A 12,482-nucleotide genomic window follows, 5' to 3' on the forward strand; every position below is an offset into this window, starting at 1 on the left:
TCTAATATTTGTGTTATTTCATTGCTTTTTATTACTATTATATCTTCAAAGGCACAACATAGAAAAAGAATAATTAAGAAAAATATTTCAGCATAAAAGGAAACTTTACTGTGTGTGTGTGTGTTTTTTTCCATTTATAATTTTTAATGTTTTTGAATCAGAATCATTTACAGGCAATAAATGATTAAATTCAAAAAGCATTATCTTTAACAGTTACTTATTTTATAATGTTGAATCACTGGAATGGAATATAATGAAAACTATATCTTTGTTATTTAAATTCATTAGTGCTACATCTACAAAAGATTATGCTTATATTTAAGAGAAAATTGTATTTGATTAATTTTTTAAATAAAAAGACTTTTTAAAAAAATAAAAATGGATATTTGCTTCATTTTTGGCTTTTATTTTATCTTTTTATAGGTGCTTCATAATACTAAAAATGAGGAAGATTATGAAATGAATCAATATATCACAATTTTTAATATTATATTTACTGTTTTATTTATACTTGAGATGCTGTTGCGATGGTTTGGAAATGGAATCGTGAATTATTTCACAAGTGCTTGGACACTATTTGATTTCTTTATAATTGTTGTAAGTTGCCTATAATTCTTTTTTCTTTCATTGTATCTAAACAAATAATTTTAAAAATTGTAATATTCTCCTACAGTATAATTTAGAGCTTTTATACATCAGTTTTATAGTTATTATTCTAAGAATCTATGAGCAATATTTAAAAATATAAAACTACATCATTTGTGAATAGGGATTGCAATACCGGGATACCGAATACCGGTATTTTGAGCCATTTGTACAATTTTGTAATGCCGGTATTTGCAAGTTTAAATACCGGTTTTTCGGTATTTACTAGAAATTTTTAAAATTGTCTCCATTATATGTTCAGGGATTGCCAACATAGCAAAATAGTATACGTTTTTGTTTTTATGTCTCCCTAACGGGCGAAATTAATTAGCTAATTAAAGGCTTAATTAATTGCTTAAATCTAAATTAGCGAAACATGGATTATCCCTGAAAGCAGATATTGTATCCATAACGACTGATGGAGCAACAGTTATGAAAAAAGTTAGAAAGTTGATTGCTGCAAATCAGCAATTGTGCTATGCTCATGGAATTCAATTAGGAGTAATAGATGTATTATACCAAAAAAATAAAGAACAGTGGATTCCAAATACTGTGGATATAGAAACTTCGGATTCCGACATTGAAGAGAGTAAGAGTGACATTGACAATGAAGATAATGACAATATAATTATTGAAGAAGATATTGCTAATGAGGTTGAAATATTAACCCATCAAGAATTGCTTCCTATAATTTATAAAGTTCAAAAAATTGTTAAGATATTTAAACGTTCTCCTACAAAAAATGCCATATTACAAAAATATATACTAACTGAAAATAAAACAGAATATATGTTAATAATAGATTCTAAGACACGTTGGAACAGTTTACTCCTAATGATGGAACGATTTTGGAAATTTAGAAAACTAATCCAAAAAGCATTAATCGACTTATACATGTAAAGTAATTTTTCAGATAGTGAATTCGACTTGATATCCAGAACTATATCAGCTCTACTTCCAATAAAACTGACTATAGAGGCATTATGTCGGAGAGATTTTAATTTATTAACAGCTAATGCAACAATAAATTTCATGTTGCAGTCATGAAAGAACAGCATACATCACTATCTGAAGAATTATGTATTACATTGAAAAATCGCACAGAAGAAAGGCATACCAAAATAGAAAATGTCTTATGGTATTTACATAATTATAATGATTTTAAAAATGAAAATGAAGAAAAGGAAATAATCAATTCAAATCTGATTAAGTTTATAGTAAATTTTCTTAAAATTTTTTACCCACAAACCTATTTACATTCAGAAGAATTCGGTTCAGTTATCGAAGATTATGATAACACTAATGTCGATAGTGAAAAGGAATTGTCTCTTGAACAAAAATTAGAATTAGCGATAAACAAAAAAATTGCAACGAACCAAAATACAATACAGAAATTAGCTATATCCAAAATCCTCCAACGAGAAATTGATTTTTTTGAAGATGAGGGATTTACAGGTAAATACTTGGAAAAATATATCGTGCATTGCTAACAGTATCACCAACTAGCGTAGATGCCGAAAGAGCGTTTTCGACAGCTGGTATTTTTTACACAAAATTACTTTTCAGGCTTAATGACAGTACAATTGATACATTATGTTTTTTAAGATCACATTTCAAAAATTTGTAATAGTACCACAGACTGAATAGTGATATTTACACTTTTTTGGGGATTTAAATAAATAAGTTGTTCCTTTACTTTTTTGTGATTCTTTATATACTGTTATAATTTATAAGTTACATATTATTTTTTGTGATATTTACACTCTCTTATAAAACTGGCAAATAAAACAAAGAAACACCTGTGCTTTCTTCCTTTTTCTAAAATTTCTAATACCGGTATCCCGGTATTAAGATCTAAAAAATATCGTATACCGGTATTGAAATTTTGGTCCGGTATTGCAATCCCTATTTGTGAATTAGTATTTTTGTAAACAAATGAAGTGTTTTATAATATAATCAAAATAACATATGAACTTTATATTTATTTTCATTTTATTTTTTTACTATATATGTTAAAACTTATTTTTTGAGTTAACTATTGCTTTAGAGATAAAGCCATAAATGTATTATTGTTAAGAGAACAGTTATAATCTGCCAAATATGTAATAAACATCAAATTATTTAAGCATAGAAAATGTAAAATTGCTTCTTTCATATCTGGCTTTCTAAAATATTTTATCAACTTTGTCCTTATTAGCTTCATACATCACTATATCATAATATGCAATAGAAACTTAATAAAGTAAAGAAAGTTGTATAAATTTGTTTCAACATTCTGCAGATTTTTTTTAATCTAAAAGTGCCATGTGTTTATCAATTTATTCTGTTCTAGTGACATTTTAATGTATATTTATTATATTTTGTATACAATTTTCTAATAATTCTTTCATGGAAATAGAGTTAAGATATGATGTTAGTTACTTTTTATATTCTATGAAATTATGAATATGCAAATTATTACATTGTCACCTTATAAAGGCAGATCAAAAACTCGTTTAGCATTTTTGTAAATGAATGATTTGTTGAAGTATTTGAAACTTCCATCTCATGGCACAGGAAATGAAATTTCTAGTAAATGCATTTCTTTTGATGAGTGATCAAAAATTATTCAATTTGTTCATGTTCACTATGCATCAGCTCTGAAAAAACTCAGAATATTGGCCCCTTTAAGAGTCAATTCAATGTTATATTTATTATCTCTTAAATGCCTCCAATAATAGATTATTTTTTTCTTTTTAGCTGTAAGATTATTGGGGGTAGTATTTCATTTAATTGATTTATGTTTTTGTATTTTTTTAAAATTAGTTATGTGTGGATATAATCTTTTTATTCTCATCATGGGCAGAAAACTTCACCTTCTGAAATCATAGATCAATGAGAAATTGCTCTTTTCATTAACTTGACCACTTATTTTTTTTTTTACTTGTATTCGTTTAGAGAAAAAATAAGGGCCTTTAATTCTCTTCCAATGTTCTAAAAAATGGTCGCGGTAAATATCATATTGGATGGGGCACACACTTCCACATTTAAGGCAATGCTTCTGTGCGAAATAGTAATGAGATCTTGGAATCCTATGTTTCCTTTTTTTAAAGTGACTGATTTCATTGTGAAGGATGATAAAACTAGTTTCTGAATTTATGGAAATTGAGGATAATCACCAAATGGATAGTCAACCAAACCTACTTAGTATTGGTCTTGTAATTTACAAGTTTTTGAAAAATCCTTCAGTGCCTGAAATTGAAAATTGTTCTTGAGTACAAATGGGACTGGCCACAAGGGCCTATTTCCAGCATAAATTCATGTAATGAAATAATTATATCCCAACCTCTTTTATTTTTTGATATTTTATCTTTTATACATTTGCATCAATTGTAATATATTTTTGTTATACCAGCATATATGCATAACTTATATTAAAATACTATCTGTCTTTGGTTACCAGCTGATTTACCAGGAATATTGATTGTGTTTAATTTCAATCAAATCTTTTATGCATAGCTGAATGTTCATGATTTTCTCTTTATCATATTGCAATAAGCATCGGAAATTATTTTATTTAAACAATTTTATTTGCCTTATACTTGATCCACTCATTGTGTAAATAAACCTTCCTGATAGAGTCAAGTCATACAACATCCTAATGTTATTAAAAGTGCAACTGTCTAGGTAATATATCTTCTATTGCCCATTTCCTTTTACAGTATTATAATTAAACTCTCTGATCCCTTATATAAACTGCAAGATAATTATCAGAATCTTTATTCCTTGGCTTTCAACAAAGGGTAAAAATCATGTGATTAAATACTTAATGGTACAATCAAAGTGGATCGAATTTTGTTGCAATAATAAAAAATTTTAATAGAAATTATGCAAATATATATATATATATATATATATAACAAATTGCCTTGTTTTTAATTAGCTTTAAAATGACAATTTTCAAAATTATACAAGAATTCGTTAATAAGTTTTTAATTAATTGGTTGCACAATAATATTTTCAGAAATTATTGCAGGAAAATACCACACTCTAATGTTTTATATTCACATTTTTACCATTCAATGTATGTCTGACCTAATTTTATGATTCCTGGGCAAGCAGTCTGTACTGCTGAATGCCAACACAGACATATATACTTTCTCCTTTATTATTAGTGAGATAATTGAATATTCTTTTCTAAGAAGTAATAAAGAATTTTCAAAAAGAGAATATTCTTTCAAAATATGAATAGTAACTAATCTATGAGTAACTATTTTAATGATGATAAACATATATGGAGAGTTAATCAAGAAAATGTTTAATTTCACTATGGTTTCCTTCAGGAGTATATTGCTAAAAACATAAACCACACCTTTTATTTACAGAAAAAAAAAACTCAAATTAAATTTTCCAAATATATTTTTTCTTAACTGTTCTGTTATTTTTCTATGATTATATATTTTGTATTTTAATAATTATATTTGTTTTATATCTTTATAGGTATCAGTAGTGCAAGATTTATATCTTTACCTCTCACAAACTCGCCATATGGTCAACAGCTTAACTGTTTTTAGATCACTAAGATGTTTAAGATTACTCTATAGATGGCATGATATAAAGGTACATTTTGTCTTTTCTGTGATAGATTTCTAATCTTTTCAACTAAATATTGCTTTTATTGATGAGAATTGGCTGTGGCTTTTGAAAATATTTAAGAATTTTCATCATTGTATTTTAGAAATTTATGCTGTATGCATTAGTTAAGCACAAAGATATTCTTAACTTTGAATTGGCTCGTATTTTAAGTTATTTATATCTGTTCCTATAATTAGATTAAAATAATTTTAGGGGCAGATTTTATCTAAAAATACATTTTTAAGATACATCAACAATGATGTCAAGCTGAAAATATTCTGGTAAACATACAAAAGAATTTACATATTTAAAGGAATAAAATTAATCAAAATATATTTTTGAAAAATCTGAAGTAATAATCGTCATCTATAATGCAATTATTAATATATATTGCTAATACACAAATTATAAGTATAACTTACATTTAATTTATTTATATATAGATATATTTCAATTTTTAGCTAATCATTGGAGCCCTTGTTTTGTCTATCCCTGGCATTTTCCATACTTTACTTGTAGTCATGGTCATATGGCTGCCATTTGCCATAATGGGTATACATTTTTTTGCTGGAAACTTCTATAGATGTGTAGATCGCAACAATCAACCAATTGAAGAGCAAGCAATGAATAAATCTGAATGCATTAAGAATGGTTATTTTTGGAGTAATTCAGTTTTTAATTTTGATCATATTGGAAACAGCTATCTGTCATTGTTTCAATTGGTATGTATCAACCATTATATTCAGTAATAAAACTAATTTTCAATATATATAGTATCACTCCTCTTTATCTTTTTTTAAGGACAGATGTATAACAGTGTAAATTGTGGAGAATCATAGACAAAAATGCTCTAAATATCTTATAAAGAATTATTGTAAACGATGATAAAACATTAAAATGAGGAGCTGAATGGGGAGTAATACAGTATTTCATATTTTAGAAATATTATGACTTCTGAAGAAATTTAGTATCTCTCAAGATTAATCTTGTATCAGAAATTGAAATGCCAACCTCTTGACCTTTTAATTTAGACTGGCATTATTTCAATTCATAATTTTTTATATGAATTCTAACTATAAAAAATAAGGGCTATATTGTTATATGAAAAAAAAAATTGAAGCTGTTAAATTCTGTTTTTATTTTTCAGTCATTTTAAAAACAGATGTAAGCTATTGCTATTAATGTATAGAGTCTCTACCATATATATTAATAGCAATATATATATTTATAGTTTGGAAAAGTATAATTTGAATAAGAGGTAGTTTTTTATGCTGTTTGAGTTTTTAAAAAAATTGCCAAATCAAAATTTTTGCCCCTTGCCAATTTTATTATTTCTATTTAGTAAAATAATCATTACACAGTAATATTTTACGAATAATCATATTTTTAACTTGTTTTATGAGCAAGTGAACTTTTGTGAATTTTTAGGTGGTAAGGATTCTGGCAGAACTTTTTGGCTTTCATTTCTTAAAGGTCAGAAGAATATTTGACCAGTTTTAAAAATGCATAATTTTTTTTTTCTCCTATTTGCCTTTCTTCAGTCTATTACAGTGGATTATTCATACAAAATATTTTTCCAGTTGCAAGTCCATGACTTAGAAGTTAGTTATTAATCTACAATCAATGCATATGAATTGTTATTTCTAATTAAGACACTAAGGGAGTTGAAAGCTCACAAGGGCCTACACTGCTTACTGATTTGGAAAAAAAAAATGCTTTCATTCTCCTTGTTGAAATCCAAATATACATCAATTTGAATATTATCCTACATTTTGGCTGCTAATTTAAAATAAAGTTGGAAGTTTTAGTCTCACATAGCTTACTGATAGCTAGTATTGATTTCATAATTCACGCCATAATTGAAAGTACCACTATTTTTCTTTAAAAAATTAAAAAATTATTATAATCAAGGGACTGTGGTGAATAGCATATAAGCCAGTTAACAACTACGCTGCACGAGCGTACGCTTTTGTATCCTGGTTAAGTTACTGGACTGCTAACCACAAGGTCCCAGGTTCTATCCTTCGTACATCACATACCGCTAAAGGACTTTTAGTTTTTATCTCAGTAACTAAGTTAATCATGCTATGGACAAATAATATACAAGAAAATGTTGATTGTTTTATTAAATAAAATTAAAATTTGCCATTGAATTTTACCTTTACCCATTAGAATCAATATAAATATTGATCAGAATAAATATAAATATTTAAAAACAATTTATTTAATTTGTATGTATATTCTATTGTTTTCCTGAAAATTATGTTTTATTTTGTTATTATTGAATCTGCTGAAAAATCTCTTTTAAGATTAAAAATAATTTTTTAAAAATTGCTTTTAAAACATGTAAAAGAATGAAATGAAAGTCATGTATTGTAACCTTATTCTGATAATTATTTTACCAACTTGTATTTATGAAGCTGTTGTTTACGATTTATTAATGATTATTTATTTGCTATAATGTTAAATGTATAAAAACAACTTTGTTATTTTTAGTTTTTATATATTCTTTAATCTTTAATAGACCAATCTACGCAATGTAGGAAATAAAACACAATAAAATTATTTTGTTGTGTGAAATTTACTTCAAAGCTTTACAAGTCAACTTTGTGCCGGGTTCTTCTTTTGTTTGGGCCTGCTCTATATTCATATTTCGTAGTTAACATATTTATTAGGGGGGGGGGGGGTATCTGTTCATTGATTCTCTAATAGAAAGATTTAAAATGACTGTGGAACTGGGCAATATTGTTTTATGTATAAATCAATGATTTAATACTTTTACTCATTTCATAAAATTTAACTATGATTTTAATTCTGTTGTTCAATAAAAAAAAGTATTATGATTTTTAAATCAAATTTTTTTACAATTTAATAAATATACTTATTAAATATACTCTATTAAAGCCATATAGTAACAAAAAGTGCATTAATTTATTTATGTTACAACATATTTTTTTAATAAATTCCCCATTCTGATGCAAAAATACATACTCCAACTCAAAAAGTTAAAATAAATATCATGGAAATTGTGGTGCTTTTATAAACTATCATTTGTTTATAAAAGCATCTACTAAAATTACAGTTTTAACATAAAAGCCTGTTTTCTACATAAATAAATTTTCTATTCTAATGTAACTACATTTTATTCCTCTATTATGACAATATTGAGAAACTATGAGTATTAAGGGATTATTGAAATTAATAATGCACAAACAAGGCTCTGAAGATAAAATATATAAAGCATTAGCTTTAAATCCGCCACTTGTATTCAGATGATAAGTCTAATATATGTTTTCTGAGATAATAGAAAATATTGTCATACATTCAAATTCCACATAAAAAAATTTAAGCAAAATTTTTTAATGAACATGAATGAGCATTTAAATGAACACACTAATTCTTGTTTTTAACCAAATAGATTCTGCATATCTGATTATGCAAGAGCAACTATGAAAAATATTATAAGACCATCATCTTACAAAGTCTATGGTATTCAATGCATGAATAGCAAATATTTTTTTTGTCTCATTTACTAACTTTAAAGTTAGTGAATATGGAATTTGAATCAACAGTAAAAAATTCCTGTAGCTCTTTAGTTGCCCCTTGACAGTTTGTGATCGTCAAATATCTTTAAACAACCTTTAAAAAGCAGGAAATAAATCTTAACATGGAGAAAATTTTATTTTTAGGTCAAATTCTTAGAAATGCAACTGCCACAAAAATGGAAAAAAAAAAAGATATTTATATGTAGAAATTATATTTTAAGGGATTAGCAAGTTCAAGAATTTAATAATATTTTCAGTCATCAAAACATCGCATGAAAATATTAAATATTAAATTAATGTGGGGGGGGTTCTAGAATATAAATACTATTAAAAAAACTGCAAATTTTCTTTCAATCCTTCAATCAAAAATATGTCCACTAAATTTAGTGGTCTATTTCATTTCTGCCTTTTATAACATTTTTCATAGTAACAATTAGTGTTGATATATCAAATGAAACAAAGTTCTAAAGAAATTTCATTTTAAATGAAAATTTACACATTGAACTGATTCATGGAAACATTAAACTAATTCACATAATTTAACTAAAAAATTACTAATAAGCCAGTCTTTATAATTTTTCAAAGGCAAAATTATGGGGATTTATAAGAAGATCATTGTTGTTGCATAATCATATTTGTGGAATCTATCTAATCATTGATAATTAATAAGAATTATTATTGTTCACTTGAATGCATGAATTTTACTAAAATTTTTCTTCCTATATCCAATATACTAAAAAGTTATATAATTTTTTTAGAAAAATAGATATAGAATATCATCAAATGAAAGAAGAAAAGAATTTTAAACTAATTTAAAATAGATTCTTCATGAAATTTGATTGAAGAAAATAGTGTACCCTTAAGATGTTTCATAACTATCTGAAAGCGTCAACCATAATTTAAGATAAAAAATTATTTAAATAAAAACTATACATTTCCTTGAAAGAAATTGAGAGATGTAGATTTATTAATATTACAGAAAAAAACTCACCGATCATAAAAATAATTACATGAAATCTCTTTCAAAATTTAATCTTGAAAGTGGAAATTGAACATAAGTATTCTTTTAATCGTTTTCCATATTATTTATAATTCATTATTTTAAGTTTTTTGGTGTGCCATTTAGTAAATCAAATATGTAAAAGATTATTTAGTAATAAATGTACACAGATTAGTTAGTATCTGAATACTATTTTCTTAATGGTAACTATTCAAAACAATATTAACAATTGTATATGCATATATGAATGTATTTTTATTTATAGGCTATGTTTACTGGATGGGATTCTTTAGTGCGACTTATGGTAGATTTTCGAGGGCCCGATTTAGCACCAGAAAAAGATTATAAAAAAGAATACTATATTTTTGCTGTTATCTTTGTCTTTGTTGGTGGTTTCTTTAGTCTTAATCTTTTTCTTGGTGTTGTTGTAAATACCTTCAAATATATGAGGAAAGAAGTTAGTATTTTTTGAAAATCTCCTATTTCATTATTATTACACTAATTTAGCTCTATTAGTTATTACTTCTATGTTAGAATTCCATTATAATTTAAATAAACAGGTGGCATATAAAATAATACTAGCACCTATGAAAAAGTATGCTGTTTTCATATCTGTAGCGCCACTGGACTAAATATGCTGCCTGAGAACTATAAAAGAAATAATCTATATATTAACAACTGTAATAGATGCTGCATGCATTCCATCCTATTTTCTGAAACATACTATAATGTTATATCTCAAAGACTTTCAAAAAGATGTAATAAAATTTTAATGATGAAAAAAAATCGAAATATTTTGTGATGAAATAAGAAGCATAGTTGTATCTACCATGCCAGAGTGAATGACAGTTAAATCTTCTCTTCAAAACACAATAGTGGGCAAAATCAAATCTGACTGCTAAAAATAGTAGGTAACAGCAATGTGTACAGATCCATAAGCATCAACAATTCCAAAAAATTTAGGTGACTGTACATTTCCGATGTTATATAACATTCAAGATGATCAATTACTTCCTGAACACCATTTTAACCAATTTTCAAAAAGAAATTGTTTATTGTAAACATGTGTGACAGTTTATAAACCATTGCTGACTTTTTGATTGCCTCTCTTCTCACTTGAATTCATTGATGCCAAAGACTGAGCCACTTATCTCTTACATCTGGCTTACATTTTGAAAATCACCAAGTACATTTATAACAGAAAAATATTTAAAAAAACATCAAGGAAAAATTGGTACAAGAATGATACATTGACATAGTCTTATATTATTTGTTGTTTTGTATTTTGTGGAAATATTCAAGGCTCTCATAACTAGATCATTCTAAGAAATCATGTCCATCCTTCGCTCGATTGCAGTCATGAAATTTAATTGCACTTCTAAATTGGTTTTATAAAGTTCAAAGATCATGAAATAGATATCCTATAAGACCCTCTCAGTTCCTTAATTTGAATAGTTTCAGAGAAATAAAGAATCCAAATTTGATGTTTGAATTGCATTTTTAGATACATTGTCAGAATAATAAACTGCTCTGCAAGAGGAATAGCTTCATATTCCTTTAAATGTTGTGAAAGATTTCTATGCTTTCCGTTCATGTCATAAATAACAATACTACAATCAAAGAAATTCTCCTGCTTATTATAAAAGATCTTTATTATTTCATAGATATATATATTATTTGTATCCTATCAGTATCATGATTATTTCTCTTTAAATGTCTGTTTAATCACTATTTTAAGCAAATTTTATATCCTGTATTTTAAATTATAACTGAAACAGTTATTTACAATGATAAGCAATTTGCAATATTATTCTCCCCAAGAATATATTTTATTAGAGAAAATGATAGATTTAAAGTTTTTTTTTTTATTAAATATGTATTTAACAAATGGTATTATAATTATAACAATTGCTTCAATTTTTGTAAATTTTATTTGTTTTGATTTCAGTATGCATGCTGCATTTGTGCTCTGATATAATGATTTATAGTTCTATAATTTGCTCTGTAATTATAGATTAATAATATACATAGATGTTAGTTCTATAATTATAGATAAATATGATGACTGACAAGTAATTCTTACGACATTTTTAATATATATATAATGGTTATTCTTAAGAAAGGAAAGCAAATTTGGGTTAATAGAAATTGCTTTTTTTATTCCTTTTCTTTATAATTAAAGAAATCAATTTTCAAGATGAAAACATTTTTTTCTTAGAACCATAACTAAGTACAGATTTATCAGTCTAAGAAAGTAGAAAGTATAGAAACAAAGCATATAAACATTTTATATAGTTTTAGAAGGGAATTCGCTAAAACAACGTTGCATTCTGTCAGCAAGAAGAAATAAGAATCTATGCCAGTCAGAAATAAACTAAAACCTGAGTTCAAGTAATTAGAAATTAACTATTTATGAAATGTAAATAAATTGAAATTATTGTACATACAAGAGAAAGAATGAAAAAAATGGGATTGGAAGAATTAATTTAGATATCATAATTATTATCAACTGCCAGAGCATTCACAATGATGATTAAAGTAAAAATTATTGTGACGATTTTTCTGTGGCTTTTGTTATTTAAAAACAAATGTTTTATATATATATATACATTCAAAGTTTCTCATCTAGAATTCCATTTTATAGGACATATAGTTGTTGTTTTTTTATTATTATTATT

At 25.8% G+C, this 12,482-nt stretch overlaps 1 protein-coding gene across 1 annotated transcript in view; it reads left to right on the plus strand.

The window, feature by feature from the left end:
- The window catches only part of LOC129972905 (sodium channel protein type 1 subunit alpha-like), a 38,284-nt gene that overhangs the window by 20,575 nt on the left and 5,227 nt on the right, over positions 1-12,482 (plus strand). The window contains exons 11-14 of the mRNA XM_056087219.1: positions 424-597; positions 5,125-5,244; positions 5,721-5,981; positions 10,070-10,261. Of these exons, the coding sequence (XP_055943194.1) occupies positions 424-597; positions 5,125-5,244; positions 5,721-5,981; positions 10,070-10,261 (747 nt within the window). The remainder of the gene's footprint in view (positions 1-423; positions 598-5,124; positions 5,245-5,720; positions 5,982-10,069; positions 10,262-12,482) is intronic.

The sequence above is a fragment of the Argiope bruennichi genome, chromosome 1 (genome assembly GCF_947563725.1).
Source record: "Argiope bruennichi chromosome 1, qqArgBrue1.1, whole genome shotgun sequence".
Lineage (NCBI taxonomy): Eukaryota > Metazoa > Arthropoda > Arachnida > Araneae > Araneidae > Argiope > Argiope bruennichi.